The sequence below is a fragment of the Athene noctua genome, chromosome 7 (genome assembly GCF_965140245.1).
Source record: "Athene noctua chromosome 7, bAthNoc1.hap1.1, whole genome shotgun sequence".
Classification (NCBI taxonomy): domain Eukaryota; kingdom Metazoa; phylum Chordata; class Aves; order Strigiformes; family Strigidae; genus Athene; species Athene noctua.
The window spans coordinates 39045326-39065012 of NC_134043.1; the positions used below are offsets into that span (position 1 = coordinate 39045326).

The 19687-nt window shown below is 43.4% G+C and overlaps 1 protein-coding gene across 1 annotated transcript in view; it reads right to left on the minus strand.

Annotated features, from left to right (window-relative positions):
• Window positions 1-4024: 4024 nt before the first annotated feature.
• The window catches only part of SATB2 (SATB homeobox 2), a 129921-nt gene continuing 114258 nt past the window's right edge, over window positions 4025-19687 (minus strand). Inside the window, exon 11 of the mRNA XM_074910507.1 lies at window positions 4025-4717. Coding sequence (XP_074766608.1) covers window positions 4262-4717 — 456 coding nt within the window. The 3' untranslated portion in view covers window positions 4025-4261. The remainder of the gene's footprint in view (window positions 4718-19687) is intronic.

Sequence of the window (19687 nt, forward strand, 5' to 3'; positions counted from 1 at the left end):
GCAGCAGCATGTAAAGTATAGAGAAGTAGAAGCATTAATAGAAATATTTCTGCTATAGCAGCTATTAAATGATTTATATTTTTTTTACGGTTTGGAAGAAGAACCCATATGTTTATAGGATTTTTCCCCCCAATTAAAAGATGTGTGTGTGTGAGTATGTCTTTCTCTAAATATTATTTAGCTACACACACAGCGCATGTATAAAATTGTCTATCAGTGAAGTCAGAGCTGCTTCTCCTTTTGTTCCTTGTCCCCCTGGCAGGCAGAGAAGGAAACCCAATGCGACACCATCAGCATCTTCACAGCATCTGCCCGGGGCGCAGGCGCAGTTTCGAAGGCCAGTTCATGCCCTCTGTCACCTCCCATGCCCATGAAGACCAGCAGAACCCCAGCCTGGCCTGCCTGCCTTGTGTGTCGGAGCAGAAGCAGCTCACCAGCACCAAGCTCCAGGTGTTCTGAGGTACAGCCCTTTCCTGATACAAACAGGCTGCACTTCTGGTGGGGAGGTGGTTTGTTAAAGTTGTCCGTGCCAGCTGACTGTTCCCATGGAAGGGGCACAGGCAGCCCAGAGCCCCCTCAGAGGTGGGTGTAGGGAGAGCAGTTGTGCACCCCAGTGAACAGCACTCAACCAAATGTTGTTTCACACAGCTTCCACCTGCCCATACCTTCCCTGAGCAGAAAGAAATTTGGTGTCATATTAAATTCAAGTGACAAGCAGGTGGCTGGATATCCAAAGATGTGGTTATTACACCCCCCACCCCACCCCCATTTTTTTTCTCAAGAGAGCACATGGATATTTTATATAGAATGTAAATAAGCCACAAAAAATAGAACTATTGCACTGGAACTACAGAAACAATATTAAATGCTTTTAAAAATTGCTCTACCTCAATTCCTAGACAATTCAAGTCTGACGTGCAGTATATGATCTGTCTGCTAGGATTGAATCCAGGCCCTCACCACTTTGTTAGCTTAAGAATTTTGAGCAATTTTTTCCATTTATCTGTATTCTCCCCAAAATCATTTCACACATTTCTCAGATACATCAATCCTTCCGGCATTCCTCTAGACACTCAGTAGGATGCCCTGCTATAAATATAATAAAGCCTTTTATTATGTCCATTAACCATGGACATGTGTGCTCCAAAAGTTTCCTGACACGCAGTCATTTGTGGCTTTTTAATTATAAACAGAAAAAAATCTACAAGCAAAAGAAGACAGCAGACTGGAAGTGGATCTTTATGTGTGTGTTTTGAGTATGTTCTCCGACGGGCTGATGGCACCCACACCCTCCTCCTGATCCCGTCAGGAGACTCTCTGCGTGTGCACATACATGTACATGAAAAAGCCAGTAACACAACAGATCAGTCCCGGGTCGTACAGATGAGTCAGCTGTGCCAACCCCAGGGGGCTTAGGCAGGTTTTCAAACCCCAATAACACCGATCAACTCTTTTTTCAATATACAGATATTTTTGCAGACCTTCCATTTTGCGGACCTTGTTCCACTGGAACTCAGCAGAAAAGAAAAAAGGCCCAGTAAATTACTTGACAAATTAAGTCATATTTATTGAATGCGTTTTATTTCAACAACCAAAAAATTCTAACAGCCTAACAATGCACATAAGTTAAAAATTAATTATCACTTAGTGATAACAAAGATAAAGTTGATTTACATGGAAAAAAGAACATTTACAATATGTTAATCCTTATTCACATTGTTGATACCGCAATAAAACACAATTTGTTTTTTTTATTTTTTATTTCACAAAAAAGGCGGAAAATTGTGCTTTGTTAAGAGGCACTACAAGAAAAGTTTCTTTCTCCAAATAGATATTATATGATGGATATTGAATAAATAGACATATATGCATTGTAATTCGCAAAGTTCTGGCAAGACCACAGGCTAAAATGCCCACAGATTCACTTAGAACCACTGCAAAATTGGCAGTGAAATTAAAAATAAAAAGGCAAGACTCAGCATTGAAAAAATACCTAATAAAATTTTTGGTTGAAGTGTAAAAGATACCAAATGTTGATGCCATCATCAGATGAACAACCTTACGTAGCTTGGCAAAATTCAGTTTCCTTTCAAATGTATGGAGTGATTTCAGCTACAGGATAAGAAGACAGTTTTGAAAGAGTAGCTCCAAGAGAAACATAAAGCAGCAACCATTGAAATTCTGATTAAAGCTGCAGCATACTACAGAAATAAAGGATGAAGAGCAAAAGGGGCATTAAGTAAGCAACCCACCATCATTTTGCAAAGGTATAAGAAATTTATGCAGAGATACTCTTACGTTTCAAATATTCGTTTTGAAAAAATCCCTTAAAAACTCCAGAGGTTACTGAGCAGCTAGAATTAGCTTGTATTGCAACGTCTTCTCCCTGTATATTGTCTGTTCTGAGTAAATATCTACACGTAGAGGTTTGTTTTTCATTTTTAACTCCTACCTTTTATACCTTTCAAATATATAAATAGTATTAACAGTTATATTACATTGCCTGGTGTAGTAAACAGAAAGTAACTTTTGAAGTGATATTGCATGAGGTCTTTGTCAAGGTTACGTGGAAAGCCCATGTGAAAAAAGGAAGAAAAAAACCCAGAAGCCTTGTTGGAATGGTTATGATTGCGGTTTGAACAGGCGTCTGAAATCAATCCAGCTGCAAGAGTAGCAAAGGTGAGGTCTTGTCTTGGAAATCATTGCACGGAAGTGAAAAGTAAATGCTACTTGGTGTCTCTTTTGCCATGATGCCTCAGAACGGGTGGACGCTATAGTAGATTGCAGCTTTAGTGCTCATGCCATTGAAAAGTCAGTCAGTATTGGCTCTGCTTTATGTAACGTAGCTGCTAGCTAGATGGCTGCGAAGCCCTTCGGCCGGGAGGTGGGTGCGTGTGAAGGGCCTCGCGCGCCCGCGGCCCCCGCGGCAGGGCGGCCGGACAGCGCCCGCGCCTCGGGCACCACGCACTGGAGGTGGGCGGCAGCCTGCGGACCCGCAGCTGAAAACACTTCATTTCACTGGCACAAAACGCGCGACACGGAGGAAGCCCAGCTAAAACAGAAACACGGGGGAGGCTGGCGAGAAGGGTGAACTGGAAGTCAGCAACGCAAACCCTCGGTCTGTCAGCAGTGTACCTGGACGGGATTGTTGGGATTGTGGCGTTTCGTGTCCCAATGTAACTTTACACTCGGGGTGTGTGTGTGTGTGTGTGTGTGTGTGTGTGTGTGTTTCACCGCAGTATAAACAAAAAGCAACAACAAGAAGGAAGCTTATAAATTTTAAGATCTGAAACAGAGAACAGGTAAATAAAATCCACAGTAAAATGTGGTTCATAGTATGAATTCCATACATCAAATCTCAACACATCATCTTTCTTCTCTTTCTATAAAGACCTCGTTAACAGACAAGTCTTCTATGCACTGAATTTCAGTTTTAGTCATTCTGAATCCCATGAAACTTCATCTGTTCACTACGGAAAGGACTGTCTAGAGAGTGGAACATGCTGTATCCTTTTAAGTGTGCATTGTGTTTAAAGTACTTTAACTTACTAGTTTTCTTTTTAAGGTGCCCTGATTTGTTTTTCCGTTTTCTCTCTTTTTTTCCTCATTTCTTTTTTTGGCAGTGTTGATTTACGTCTTTAAATACATACCTCAAAAATTACCCATCAAGTTGCCAGATAGGAAGCCATATAATAATGAAAAAAAAAAAATCAGGGATAAACATAGAAAATAAATAGGAATTCAAAAATAGTCACCACACCCTGAGAGCAGGCGGCAGTTTATCAAAAAGCCAAAGCAACTCATTGTGAAGTGGTTTTAATACATAAACAAGTCTCATCTTTAAAGAACTCATTTCACAGTCTATACTTTCAGGTTGTAAAGTTCCGTCCCATGCAATTTTAATATATATATATTTTATGTAAATATATATATATACACACAAAGTTGTAAATTTTCCTTCATTGATTTCATAGGACTTTTTCTTCCCATTTACTTGCTAGATGTCTCTTTCATAAGTGCAAGATTAATGAAGGCATAATCCTATGCGATTACAATGATTACTTCAGTCAAATGTAGGAAGTGTAACACTCGAGTGTCTGTGTCAAGGCGATGTCTGATCGGGCAATGCTGAATTCATTCGGTTTGCACATGGATCATGCGCAACAGAAACAAACAAACAAAAAGTAAAAAGAGAAAAAATTAAAAATAAAACCACAAAATCCTTGGATCGATGTATTGCTTTCTGTGCTCCTATCTCACATTATCTCTGGTCGATGTCCGCTGGAGCCGCCTTGCTTTTGTCGGGGTTCTCCTCCTCAGGCTCCACTTTGTACATTTCCTCAGAGCCCTCCTCACTGTCGTTCTCCTCCGACTCCGTCAGCAGCTCCTCATCCTTGTACTCTGCCACGTCAACCACCGTTCCCAAATGCTCTTTTAGCTTCCCGTGGTGCTTTACGTGGTAACGTTGGTTCTGGAAGAATTTGATGATGGTATGTTTGGGGAGATCCAGCTGAGCAGAGAGGGTGTGGATGGCTTCCTGATCAGGGTAGAGACCCACGTCATGGATAAAGCTTTGAAGGATACCTAGAGCTTCCAAGGAGATCTTGGTACGGGATCTTGGCTTTTTGGCACAACTGTCCTCAGCGGGTGGAGGAGGAGCCTCTTCTCTAGGTGGGGAATTCTCCTTTGCAGGCTGGGACTGCTGTCTGTGCAGCACCTACAAGATCAAACAGACATAGACTTCATGTACATGCTGACCCCCTCGGTGCTTGAGATAAGGACACTTGTACAGGTCTTTACACAGCGTCTACTTTGTTTTGGTGAAGAAACATACTAATTAATATTAATTTTCCACTACCTTTCTCACCTGTAAGGCTGCTGCACCAATATCTGTAGACCGAAAGGAGAAAGTGGTATAATAAGCAAACGATATAAAATAAATATAAAACCACAAAACAGGTAAGAAATACAAAATGAAAGTAATGAAAAGAAATATAAAATACCCCCCCCAATTAAGTCAAAGGGTAATACAGACTTGTGATCATGATGCCTGGCCAGCTGTCCCATCTCAGACAAGTAATTCTCTCGCTTTGCTCCTCTTCTCCCCCCTCCTCGTTTCCTCTTGTCTTTTTAGGCTAGAGACTCTCACCATTTCTACAAGATGCCAAGTAGCACAAAGGCCTAGTCACACGTAGGATTGTCAGGTGCTACTTTATCATGAACAATCATTTGGCAATAAAAACCATCACAGCTGCTTTATGGAAGAAAAAACCTTAATAATAAAAGTGCGGAGATTTATTAAGATTTCCCTTCCATGAGGAGTGACATCGTAGTCAGTTCAGTTGCTTCACAGAGCTGGCTTTAATGTGTCTCTTGAACAGATTTCTCCGTATTACATCTGTATTAGTTTCACTAGTTAAGGAGTTCTGAGTTCAAATAACTATAGCCCTCCATTCTGAGAAACCCTCTGGGCAAACACGCTTTTCAGTCTCGTAACAGATTTTCACCAGCAGTATCTCCTTTTCGGCAAGTTTAAAGAAAGCATATGTAGCTCTTAATCTTCCTAACAGCCACTTAAATTGACGAAGAAAGGGCCCTGTGCAGCCTTTATTCCAGGGGAAAAAATACCTGCTCTGAATTGTTAGAAATGCAGCAGAGCTCCACGTGCTTTCTTTAAAACCAAATCTATACAAGAGAGATTAACGGCGAAAATCCCCTACAGGATTGAGGGCTGCGTTTGCCCAGAGGTTTCTTCAGATGCAGGGAAATAATTATTAGAACTCAATGCTACAGAGCTAACAAAATCAATATGGATAAATATTTCCTTCCACAAATAAGAGGGATTCCTGGCTCTTCACCCAAGAAAACGTCTTTGCTGCAAACTGTAACATCCAGAAAATCAACCCTACCTTAAAGCTTTCTAAAGTGAAAAAAAAAAGATAAACAATGGAAATGTGCTGAGAACTTGCACTGAATTTTACACACATACCAAGCCCCCAGTAAAACACTACACTAGTCAAGTTATTACTGCAAGAGGGAAGTGCCCTGTGGAATATCAGCCTGTTCTGCAAATAAATAAAAAGGCTCTGTGCCGAAGATCTCTTTATTCATTTCCTTCATCAAATGTTGCTGTCACAGTAATTTATAACACCAGTGATCTCCAGTCAGTTTTGGAAAAGCACATCAAAGTCCGGGCCGCTGCCCACTGCACACGTGTGGCCAAGGAGCCGAGCGTGGAGGAGGTGCGGTGGGGAGGAGGTGGAGGTGGGGAGGAGGAGGAGGTGCGGTGGGGAGAAGGTGGAGGTGGGGAGGAGGAGGAGGTGCGGTGGGGAGGAGGTGGAGGTGCGGTGGGGAGGAGGTGGAGGTGCGGTGGGGAGGAGGAGGAGGTGCGGTGGGGAGGAGGAGGAGGTGCGGTGGGGAGGAGGAGGAGGTGCGGTGGGGAGGAGGAGGTGCGGTGGGGAGGAGGTGGAGGTGGGGAGGAGGAGGAGGTGGAGGTGGGGAGGAGGAGGAGGTGCGGTGGGGAGAAGGTGGAGGTGGGGAGGAGGTGGAGGTGCGGTGGGGAGGAGGAGGAGGTGCGGTGGGGAGAAGGTGGAGGTGGGGAGGAGGAGGAGGTGCGGTGGGGAGGAGGAGGAGGTGGAGGTGGGGAGGAGGAGGAGGTGCGGTGGGGAGGAGGAGGAGGTGCGGTGGGGAGGAGGTGGAGGTGCGGTGGGGAGGAGGTGGAGGTGCGGTGGGGAGGAGGTGGAGGTGCGGTGGGGAGAAGGTGGAGGTGGGGAGGAGGTGGAGGTGCGGTGGGGAGGAGGAGGAGGTGCGGTGGGGAGGAGGTGGAGGTGCGGTGGGGAGAAGGAGCGGTGGGGAGGGCCGGCCCGCCGCCTGGCCAAGGGCTCTCCTTCCTTCTGCTGCACCCGGCGGCAGGAGGCGGCGCCGGGCCGCCGAGCGGGGCTGCCCCTCCAGCGGCTGCTCGGCACCGGCTGCAGAGGCAGGACGTGCCCCACGTCCCCAGCGGCTCGGGGCGCCGCGGGCGGGCGTGCAGGGCGGGCACGCCTGGATACGCAGCGGCACGTCCTGCCGCCTGCAGCACAGGTCGCTGCCGCCGCTGCTCGTGACAGCGACGGAAAGCACCCGAAGCAGCCGGCAGCTTCACGGCAGCTCCACACGGTCAGCTGAAAGCAGGTATCGCCCCCGGTGACAGGCAGGGCTTGCCACGCTCCTGGCAAGAGTCGCCGGTGGGCAGAAACACTGCAAACGTTTCTTGGTGCCGACAGATTCACCTTCCTCTTAGGCACGTAAATACTCAGGGTGTCAGAGACATGGAGCTAACCACGGAGCTGGGGGAAAGGAGAAACTCAAATAGAAATGACGGATATTCTGGTTTATGTTTTACTACATCTCTTGCAATAAAAGAGCATAATGTTCCAATGAACTGCATGGTTCAGCTGCTCTTTGAGGATTTCTTTTTTGTCCGTGGGTTGTTTTCAAAGAGAAAGACCGTTGTTTCCAAATAGAGGGATTACAGATGAGGGTTGGATCCATATCTCCATCGGCAGGGAGCAGCAAAGCCAGGATTGCTAACAGGAGTTGAGGACCCAGCCCCGTAAATTTGTCGCGGAGCCCCTACCCACATTATCTTCCCTGTTGTGCCCTCTAGTCCTGTCCCCTGACACTGTAAGGGCCAGAGCGGCCAAAACCAAACAAACAAAAGATTTAACACCACAAATAAACTACCAGGGAATTTACAGATAGCGTCATATGAAAAGCCTCAAGTAGCACTGCTAATCAGAATCTGAATTCAAGTAGCAGCTAACAGAGATAAAAACACATCCAGAAAGAGTGCGAATTACTCAGTTCATTCTTGCTGGAGCTGGAAGTGAGCTTTTTTTTTCCCCTTTTCAGTTGACAAATAGCATGAGAAACGATCCAGCCTGAAAAATGTTACAAGACTTCCAATCAAATATAATGATGAAAAAAATCCAACAATACAGGATCAGCAGCAGTAAAATGTTTAATTTGAAGGAGATGAAGAGATGCCTACAGCATCTATAAAGCAATCAACCAAAGAGAGGGCTGAGAGCAGGAGGGAAAGAATAATTTTACTTAACCCTTTCTTTTCTGGAGTGACCTCTCCATCTTCTCCAGAAGAAAAAACACATAACGGGGGGGTTATCAGTGTAAAATATTAGGAAGAGGTTGCATTTTATTTCACTCGCTGCTTTCCTAAGTAATACAAAAACCTAAAGCTACTTTTATAAGAGATAAATCTCATTTCACTAACTTCTGAGGGCTTGCTCTGGATTTCCAGTGGCATTAACAAAGGATTTCAGCAATACAACGTTTTTCAGCGACACAACATTACCCTTATACAGAGAGATGGATAAATGCACAGAATTTCCTTCAGGTTTAGGCTATCACTTTTGTATTATGGGCTATTTAATTCAACAGAGCACGCTTTTCTATGGGGAACAGATCAACTGTTGAGGTACACAATACACGATATTGAATTAACCTTTTCGTTAAATATTTGCTTTAGACTACATTTGTAAAACACGCTGGTCAACTTGGGCCATTTGCTTATTTCATGTCAGGCTCTGCTTCATAGAGGAAACTAACCATTTTTGGCAGTTCCAGGTTTTCAGATTTTGGGTCATTATTATGCTCTTAAATCTGCAGGTAAAATTTCCACTGGCTTCATGCACTGCTGCGCACACCCTGCCATAATACTTTGGATTTTGGGTTAGTGCTGCTCTCTTGTACTGCAAAGGAGGAAACCCCACTGATCTTCCGTGATGACAGTACGGGCTGCAGCACATTTTCCAGCACAGATAACCCCCCCCAATGATGGTCTGTCCTACCACAACACATCACACGTATGGTGAGCTTCAGAGAGAAGGGATAAAAATGATAGCCACGCTCAGCTTTTTTTTCCCCAAGAAAAAGAGAAAAGGCGCTGGGCTCAGAAGGTGGCACATCCTGGTGTAGGTGCCCTGTGCCCACCTTTCCCATTCCCTTCTCCTTCCTCCGTGCCCTTCTCCAACACTCCCTGTCCCCAGGTAGGGCAGCCTCCTCCACAGCCACCACCATCTGGAGCTGACTTCCCTTCCCCTCCCTCCCTCCTCACTGACTTCCCATCTACTTTCAAATCAAATGTGAAGATATAGATTTCCTTCCATGCCCACAGGACTTGTTTTTTCCATCCCTTCAAGAGAATTCATTTTTAAACTCTACAGGCATGGCTGCCTTCTCAGTGTTTCAGAACAGAGAAACTTTGGAAGATGCTGCTTTACGAAGGTTCATTCAGGTAGACTTTAACCTCACAGACAAACTCATTTTTTCAAACAAGTTAACCAGACCTGGTAGAAAACTTGCAAGAAAACTAATATGATGGAAGTTGACTTTAAAAGATAAAGTGACTGGTCTTAAATCACACTGTACTGAAATATGATTTGAAGGCCACAATGAAAACCAGCTGGAAGCCATGTGTAAAATATAATAGTACATGCCTACAGGGAAGGAAGTGAGATATTGAATGATTAAGTTTAGGAGAGTATATAATGTAGTGTATCATTACGGGAGTGATCAGGATTACTTGTAATATGCTAAGGGTTTGTGGTCTTTCTAAAATCCAAAGCCAAGAATTATTAGGGGGAAGGGACCACTGCACTGTTTTACACGTATCCGCTCCCCACGACTTAGGATGTTCCTGAAGGAGAAACCTGACTTCGGCAGACTGGGACAGCCACATTCCCACAGAAAAGAGAGGTGAGCAAACCCAAACTGAATGATGAACGTCATGTAATTGCAGTCTGTGTCCGCACTGTATTTAATTTTGGCTGGATTCACTATCCCACTGATGTTTGTTTCCATTTCCACCCACTTTTTAGCTAGAACTAGACACGTGAAAATGGTGAGTTGCTAAGGGGAGTCAAGCTGGATGCTTAAGTGGGGTACACACACACACTTGGGCAGCAACTGAAGGCAGGCACTGGCTGACAACACTCGCTCCATGAAACGCCACCTTTTGTTGCCTGAACAGCCATTGCAGCAGATTAGAAACAGGAACTGCATTTCCACGTGAAAAACCCAAGCTCTTTTGTTTCCTAGTGTGGTTCTGCTCTTCCCTATGCAAACAGGACTAGTCATGTGAGCTCCTTCTGACGGGTTTTGCTGAGATGAAGAGGTGCCCCTTACTATGAGCAACACCAAAAATGTTACGTTCTTGGAAGGCAAGTCTGCGCATTTGCAACAGAGACTGCCCTTGTTGAACAGATGCTGCCTTCCTCTGTGCACAGACACAGCGAGCACCAGCAGGTACCTCAAGTGGCATGTGCTGGCCAGTACCAATGCCCATAACCCAAACACACATGGAAAATTTGAATGGATTGCCCTTCTCTTCACCAGGGGAGGTTTAAATTGGGTATTAGGAAAAATTTCTTCACTAAAAGGGTTATCAAGCACTGGAACAGGCTGCACAGGGAAGTGGTTGGGTTGCCATCCCTGAAGGTATTTTAAAGACATGTAAATGTGGCACTTAGGGACATGGTTTAGTGGTGGACTTGGCAGGTTAGGTTTATGGTTGGACTTAAAGGTCTTTTCCCACCTAAATGATTCTATGATTGTGTTCTCCACAGTGCGAATGGGTCTCACCTTTTAGCTTTCCTTCACATTTACATTGCTATCATAGCCAGCCATAACACTGCATCACACCAAGGAATTTTATGCCAAAGAGACCAAGTTTTAAGCCTGCTTAAGGGAGCCCAAAATAAAAGCCAGAGAGAATGCACACTATATATTTGAACAAACAGCCTTACACTCCCTACCCCCAGTGTCTCTTTCTTCATACACAGAAATGTGCAAGAAGAACAGAGCAAGGTGCCGCCATAAAGAGGCTTGCACCCTGACAGCCTCCCAGTCCGGGGCTTGCAGGGGTAAGAGCATTAATTAGACACAATCACTGCGCCAAGACACTTTACAGGTTTCCTTGGAATGTCTGTACAAGAAACTGTAGCAGAAGTTACAATTTGCACCTGTGTTCATTTTTTTCCTCTTAAAAATGTGGTTGTTAGACTACTCTTTTTTTTTTTTTTTTTTTTTCCCCTTGCAAAAATACATTCATTTGGGTAAACACTGCACCACTAGTCGCAGCTCCAAATGAAGTATTTTCTTTGGGCTCATTCTCACAGTGGTGATTTCACACCTTGACACCATAAAGCTGTGTTAAAGACTGTGGTTTAGTTTCCTTGCTTTTCTTGGATTATACAGTATCCTAAGGTCAAAACTCAGGAAAATCCAAAACTGTTATTAAAAAAGAAAAAGTATCTATGAAGTGATGACAAATTGCAGACTACAGGTGTTAGATTACATTTTGACTCCAGGCAGGTTTAATATACTTCAGTTTCCTTTTACAATTGCCCTTAGCAGGTACTGTTATCGGTAAGGGATTTAAAAAAATATATGGTATTCAATAAAAGAAGACCGTGTCAAAAGAAATCAATATGAGCGTGCAAAATGGTAGGAAGTCTGACATGGATAAATATGTTCACTTTCACCGAACTTCAGACTGAGCTTCTTTTAATTTTGTAGCTCAAATGCTAGCTGCACATCCTTGTGCATCTTCCAATGCAGCTTAGTAATTGCTTCACAAGAGTAAACACCATCATTAGAGATAATTATAATAGATGCTTGTGATATGATGCACCCTGTCTCATGCAAGCCAGACCAAATCAGACAACCAAAGCTGGTGGCTACAACAACTTGTAACCCAGCAGCCCTGGGTCCTATTCAGCTGCAAAGTCAAAGCAGTCCCATCGTAAAAAATTCCCCCAAATATTCAGGGCTTCTCTGTCACCCTTCATCTGCTACTGACCACCACTGGAGCCGGAATATTAGATCAGACAAACTTTGTGTTCTAAACCTCTCAACTCTGAGGTACGAGTCACTCTCTGAGCCATGCAGAAGGGGAGTCAGAGAGAACCATGAGGACAGACACGAGTTCCACAGGGAACCCGAAGTCAAAGGCAAGTTTGGTTTCCAGGCTGGAATGTGAGCTGGTTGAAGTGATTCATTTCAACATCTTTGGAGCACACTCGCCACATGCTTTGCTTTGCTTTACAGCGGTTGCCTTGCTTAAGGGCAGGAAATAGGCAGTGATCTGAAAACATGGCAAGACACTGAACAAACACCCAGTCTCTGAAATAGTGGCCCCACACTGCAATTCTTCTCCAGGACCAAACTGTCAAAAATGGTCAAAAAGGTAACAAAAAAAACCCAGCAGAAAGAAATAATAAAAAAATAACTAAACTTTCAGTTGTGCGTTGCTTTTGCCATCCTGTGCAAAGTGATGAGCGTAAGCATTAGCAAAACACAATTAATCTTGACTTGAAGGCGGGGAGAAGGTATCGTGTCCATCCACCCCCCCAGCACACACTGCTCCCATTAACGCTAACAGGAGCTTAGCATGCATCAAAGAGCAAATACACCACAAAACATTTTTAAGAGCTATCATCACTGGAGATAAAATATAAATTACAGCCTGATTACACTGCGCTGCTAAGAGGCTACATGTGCAGTGTAGCTTGCAGTGACAACTGGAGATGACCAGATAACTTTTGGACAGGTCTAAGGTTACTGAAAAACATCTCATAGAGGACTCATTCCTTGTCTTTGCTTTCCTTTCAAGAAGCCGTGGCACTGCTGTCTGCACCGTTGTTTGAAGAATGTTTACAAATCAGCTTGACAAAGAGAAAAAAAAATTCTGCCATCACTTGACCACAATCATGATCTTATTCTTCAGTAATGCATGGTTTATTTCCCTTTCCTGATCTCTGTTAATAGACAGCACGTGCCTACACAATAGCCACTATTTTGTCTGTATAATGTTAAAAAAATAAATCACAAAACTCTGACAATGCAGAGCGGTGTCCCGGTGTTTCCTGGGGTAACTGTTCTCCCTTGAACGCTAACTCAACTCTTCCCACAAAAGCACAGGCACAACTTTCATTGCTGTGCAAGTGCCTGAGAACTGGCTGATTTTATGGGGTAGCATAAATGATCTCATGCTGATGAACGCTAGTGGATTAGCTCCGAATTTCCCATCTTGGGCTGGTTTAAGCCAGATTCTTAGGTTTACTGCGTAGTAACCGTGGCCAGCAGTGGATATCCCTTTCTGGAATACCTAGCTGCAGCCTGGGAGGGTTGACAACAACTACCATTCAACCCGCAGGTGGAGCCGGCACGTACCTACTGTATAAATATGCAACTGGCCAGACTCATTCCGGCTTCTGCTGGCACAAACCAGTGTGCTGGTGACAGAGGCCGATGCGGCAGGAAGTGTTGCACAACGCCACTGCAGACTCTCTCCTGAAGGCATCGGTGATGGATGGCTCCATTGTCTGGGGATGGGGCACGGCCAGCACAGCTGGCACGGGGGCTGGCTTGCTGCACCCCGCAGCAGGCAGGCAGGACTCTGCTGGCCTCGAAGAAGCCATGCAAGCTTCTCTTGCCTGTAACCTGCAGGAGCAAGGCAGCCTACCCCTACAAGGGGAAAAGAAACAGCACCATAAAGGTTCGTGCTGCCCTTCTGCGTGGTGATGCTAACTGGAGTCTCACTCAAGTGGGAATTTCAACATCTGTGTGCGCATCAAGGATCACAAACCTTCCAGTTAACATTTACCTTCTTCAAAACAAGACCATGAGCTTTGTGGGCCTCTGAGTTGCCTCTTCCATGCTTTCTCTTGCAGCCCTAGAAAGGCTCTCTGGGGTGCTATGGCATGCAGAGTCTTGCTTGGCAGTTTCCAAATAGAGCCTGAGCTTGGTTGTGGCTGGAAGGAGGGTCTGTCAAAAGATTTCGGGCTGATTCTGAGTTTTCCCATCCCAACCCTGCTAATCCTAATGAGGAGCTGGCAGAATGCCACATGAACTAAGGAAGCAACAAAAGGCTTTTTGGTTTGCTTTTCTGCAGACAAAATACTTCTGCTATCCTCTATATTTTCTTGTTTAATTAACACTACACATGTTCTCCTTTTCTTTTGAAAATTCAGAAGAGTATTTGTGAGCAGTGTGAGCAAGATCTTCCCTGACAAGTCCCAACCTAGAGCCATGCTTAAGGTCAATCTCTAAACCCCTAACTACAGTGGCATGAACGGCGCCACTATAATCATGTTGTTTTCCAGTCACTCAGATCAGGCGTAGGCACTGCATTATTTCAGGAAGGGTATGTTTGGATTAGACACTGGATTCGGGGTGGTGGTGGTGGTGTAATTATTTGTCCCATCAAACTGTTTTAGGTCCTTACAGATGGCTATTTGGGGTTCCAGGAATACCCAACTCTACTGCTAATTTTTACAATGGGGGCAGTTAGAAGTCAGGAGAACCTGACTTTTATGGTTAGTGAAAATAGTAGATTTGTGCTGATAAAACACTACTCAGCATGTTTTTTGCTTTCTAGACGTAACCACCAATGCACTTAATAACAGGACTTGAGCAAACTATACTGTGTGAATCAAACACATAAAAGTATAAATAATCCTTTTTTTAGAAAGCAAGTCTTAAAAAGTGCATTATAATCAACTAACATGGTAAAAAGCAAAATATCCAGCATTACCACACACGCAACTGGCATAATGTGCTTTATTATACCCTTAGCTTGAAAATGGGTAAATAAAAATCAAATGGCCAAAGTACAGTCTCCCTCACAGATTAGGGCACTGAGGACAGGAAGCCTCAGAGAATTAGATCTGAAATCCTTTGTTTTCCTGATTACTCTGTGGATAAGGTGGGCATATCTGGAAGACCAAGGAAATTATGCTGGTGTTACTGCTCTCCATGTCTCACTGCTGTGACCTGTACCTATTTTACAGATTCTGGATGCTGGAAGAAAAAGGCTTTACAGAAAGTAAACAGCACCTGCAGTTTGTATTCACAGTACTAGAAAATATTCAAGTCCGGGGAAAAAGGGTATTTTGTTCTTTGTTAATAAAATGGTTTAATATATGGCTAGTGAGGCAGTATTAGGACAAAGCAGAGGATGCCACTGTTATGGCCCTGGGATGCATCCCTGGCTTTGCTGCTGCCTGCTGCGGGGAGCTCCGTGGGCCGCTCAGCCTGTGGCTGGCTACACACACACAATCGCAGGGGTGAGCTCACATGTAACACAAGCCTGCAGCTAGTGTAGATCTGTGTGCAAGGGGCCCCAGGCTTTTGCTAGAAATGCGAAACAGCATTCTTTGCTTCATTAAGATTAGAATTGTGTGGCATTTTTCAATCAAAAATCTTTCTTTTGGTCAAAAATGTCATCCCTGTGACATCAAAGTATTGCCTAAATAAATTCTACTTTGCCAAGCTGTTTGCCTGGGGTGGCAAGGGGGGGGTGGATATTCTGACAAAGTTCAAGAAGTTGTTTAGGCATTTTTCATTTAAGCATATTCTGGTTGCTTTTATTCAGGACAACTTTTGCTCTTCAAATCCTTCCCATTTTTCTTTAAAGCATGATGTTGCTCTAAACTGCCACAAACCTTTTTTTTTAAGTGAAAAAAAAATTTTAAAAGCATCAACTTTTTTTTTTTTCTTTCAATATTTCAGAAATGTCAGCAACCCCTTAAACTCAGCTCAAGCACTTCTATAGCTCCAGGGTATACCACCCAAGGAACTCATAGCCATCTATCTACCCACCTAACTCCTTCACCATCATATTTACAAAGGGTTGTACTGATGGGAACTCTGAAAGAATGAAATGTAATGCAGCTTATAAAAGGAGATGGATGTGAATCTTTCCTATCTCAAAATCCAATAAAGCTTATGATTTTTATTGCATGTGGGAGTCCTTTGGTCTATGTAATACTAATTAGCAGCTTGGCCAGTAAGTCTGATAAAACCAGAAAGTACTTTCGAATATATTCTGGCCAGACACACCTGGGAGTGAAGCGTGCGTGGTGCAGCTGATGGCCCCAGGGGCACCCATGTATCTTGGGATTTCTTCCTTGGTTCTGTTCCATCTCGCCATGGTTTTATTCCATTCTCTCCAGAAAGAATGATGCCAAGCCTCTCTTATTCTTGAATCTTCCCAGAAAGGAGGCATCATCTCAAAACTATTCCCCCTCACCTTTCCAACACACATGAACCCCCAAAACTTACAACCTGCTTCAGTCAGAGCTCCAGACTGGACTTTAATGGATCCCAAAAAGAGCAATTCCTGATCTCATTTACACAAGGGAACACCAGGAATAACATTACTCCAAGTCAGCAATGCTTCCCTGGTGCTAATCAGGCCATTAAAAAGGCATAGGCAGTTTGTTTGACGCAGAGGGACAAAGACAACCACAGAAATTAATCAAAACCAGGGAAAAACTAGAGATTAAAAGTAATAATACTCTTTTCAGCAAACCACAGTCTGAATGCATGATAAGTGCCTAAAAGACACAATCACTGCAAGATCTAGAGACAAAAAAATGTCTTCTGACTGAATGAAATGTAAATTAAACTCATTCTAGTACGGAAGCATTTCCTTCACAGGGCAGTACTCACTGCCATTGGGAAATGCAGGCCCATTTGCTGCCACAGCTGACCCTCCCTGATCTCGCTTAAGGAAAACACACACGCTCAAAGTCAACAGTTGGAGGGAAAGGAAGAAAAACCCAAACACAGCAGACTTGCTAGAAGAAATTTCCATGGAGGTTCCCTATCCAAATAAGCAGATGGTTTCCAGTTAGCCAGGGTCAGGGACTGCCCGTGTGGTTTCCTGCCTGCTTGCCTTTGTAGCTTATCTAGATCTCATCAAGATACACAATCCAAAAAAATTAGAATGTCTAAGTACAGAAATTAGGGAAACTAAATACAAATGATCCTCCGTTTGCACTTGTGCAGACAAGCAGGGGGATCTGTGGGAGCGGGTGGGATGAATGCAGCGGTGCAGACCCCCCTGCCGGGGCAGCCACTCCGGGCTGCAGCGCATCTCATCTGCAGAGGCCAGGTCAGGTCTTGTTAATGCCACGGTGCCTGCACAGGCAACAAAGCCATGCCTAAGTCTATCCAAAACACTCTGGAAAACGGCTCTGTGCTGCTTTGAAAGCACCCCTGCCATCAGTTTACGGCCCTGCCTGCTTTAGCTGTGCTGCTCGCAAAGCTCTGGGCAGACCCTGGCTCCTGCAATGCTGTCCATGGGAGCAAAGCAAAAATCTGACCAGGAATGTATGCACAATCTACCATATGGAAAGGGCATTCTCAAATTAAACCCTGAAACCCAGATGAGATCTGAGCGAAGGACAGTTTCACTTAAAGGAAATCTCTGAGGTCAACCAGCAATTAACTGAAAGGTTCTGATTGAATACGCTATTGACTGCGCTCACATCAGACAGCTTCCTGTTTATTATACCTTATGGGCTGTCTAGGTGCCAAGACATTAAACTGTCAATAATCTATTAATACTAAACAGCTCCTCCCTCCTTACTCCCCCATGCAAATACTCTTAAGCTAAGAAACTGCACTAAAAAGATGGAAATTTTTGAAGTGAGATGGAAATGAGCTTTTTAGGGTATTTCTTTGCTTGGTTCCAGCTGAAAGTACAGCAACATTCATAAACAATATAACACGCAGTCTATAACTACATGGAAAAAATTGTGTTAAAAAAAATCAGACATGATTGAGACCATATCCTGAAATCTGGCTTTCTTTTCCAAGCCATCTTTAAACAGTCTAAGTTAAATTTAATTAACAATTTACAACAAGGAGAGAGAAGTTATTTAAAGAGAGGCCTACAGGTCCTTAACATTCAGTGTCTGGGAAACAGTTGTATATAAAAAAAAAAAGTTTTAATGAATTTAATAGAGAAAAGCACTTTAATTAAATGCTGTCAAAGAGGATTGTATTAATGACTGCACACAAAGGAATTTAAAGCAAGCCAAGTATATTTAGCAAATAGGAAGTAGGCTTTCAGAGACTGCAACTATTTATGTTTCTGCCATTGCAATGCATCTAGGAGATCGCATTGCCAATTGAAAGCAGTTATGTTATTAGATATGATTTTATTTATTATGGATTATTAAAATTTTAAATGCTGCAGGGAATACGTTTATTTCACTTCTAAAATGAAAAGAACGAAGACATTTCCTGCTTGTTCAGTAAGAGGAAAAATAGAAGAGGAAATAAATAATAAATAATAATAATAATAACTTAGCACTTAACTAGTAAAGTGCTGTCCAGACAGATTTTTTTATGGAGCTTGTTGAGTCCTGGAATTTTAACGTGTCTCCTTCTTTCTGTTACAACTGGATGAATTCACAGTTGCTACCGCAGCTTCCCTCAACACAGCAAGGGAAGAGGAGCCAGCTCTTACTTCTCGTGGGCAGGATACAACTCCTTGTTGTATCCTGTGGTAGCGCAAGGGACTTCTGCAATACTCCGCATGTTTCGAATTTAAAAATTAACAAAATCCCAGGAAGTAAAAAGAAATCTAGGTTGTCAAGCTTTTTGCAAGCAAGATTGAGAAGACTGAGGTTTTCCAGACCTAACCAAGAGGCTTAGTCACACAACTCTCATAAAAGCCCCTAACAGCTATGGGTCCGCATTGAGACTTTTTGCAGAATGTACTTGTCTTCCTCAACATCCATGTGAGGGGACTTGTGGCAGGAAAGAAGGGGGCTCTTCACAGTCCTCCCTGCCCATGTGCCTTGGATTCAAGTGCAGCACATCAAATGGGCATGGCCTAATAAGAGCATAATGTAGAGATCCAAACCATAAATTTGAAAAAAAGCAACTAGAAAATTCAAGGGTGTCAACATTATTTTGTACTATGACAGTACAAAGAGCATAAAACTAAATTTAGTCCAAACTGGAAACCGAGGAATGTATTTTGACACAAAGTTAATGAGATGGCTGAGTCTGTAATATTCAGGATACGTTCTGTGATTTACCACATCCTTTTTGCCATATGTAATGGTACGAGGTTAATAATGATTTTAGATGTTTCAAACTTCTGAATGCTCCAGAGGCACCTTGTATGTGCTTGTATTCCTCGGTTTCTGAACACCAAGTCCCTTTTAAGTTAGGCACCACGATGAGAGTCCCAAATTACTGGTTTTAAAATGTATTTATTTGTACTTAAGTATAAGATTTTTATCTTTGTAATTTGAAACATGAAGAATTGAATAGAGCCTGGGGAAAAGGCATTGGAAAGGAGGCACGAGGGGATACCTACTTCCTTTCACAATGCGAGTAGCATCATAAATGGCGAAGTTCAATTTTCTAAATACATTATCTGATTTTTGTTTAAGACTTTAATAAAAGTCATGTGTGATGTGTGTTGAGAATGTAGCCTTTGTTGTTCCACAGCTAGGGATCTTGCAAACAGCTTCGCTTTGTCCGTGCCAAGATATTTTGGAATATTCTTTGAAACACTGTAAGCATAGATGACTGTGAGAAAAAATATGTGCTACTGTACTTCTGGATACTCGATGTGTGAGAATAGTGCATACACACAAAACCATCTCTTGTTTCAATATGCAATTCCCGTAAAAGTCCATACAAACATGGAACGATATACACAGCATACTAACCCTGAAAAAGTCATATCCCTGCACATATTACAGTCTCTCGGTATTTCCAACCATTCAGAGAAAAAAAAAATATATAAAAAAGAAAAGTCCATACCAATGAATTTCTGAAAAGACTGGCCTGGGGGCAGGGAGACTGAGCATCTATGTCC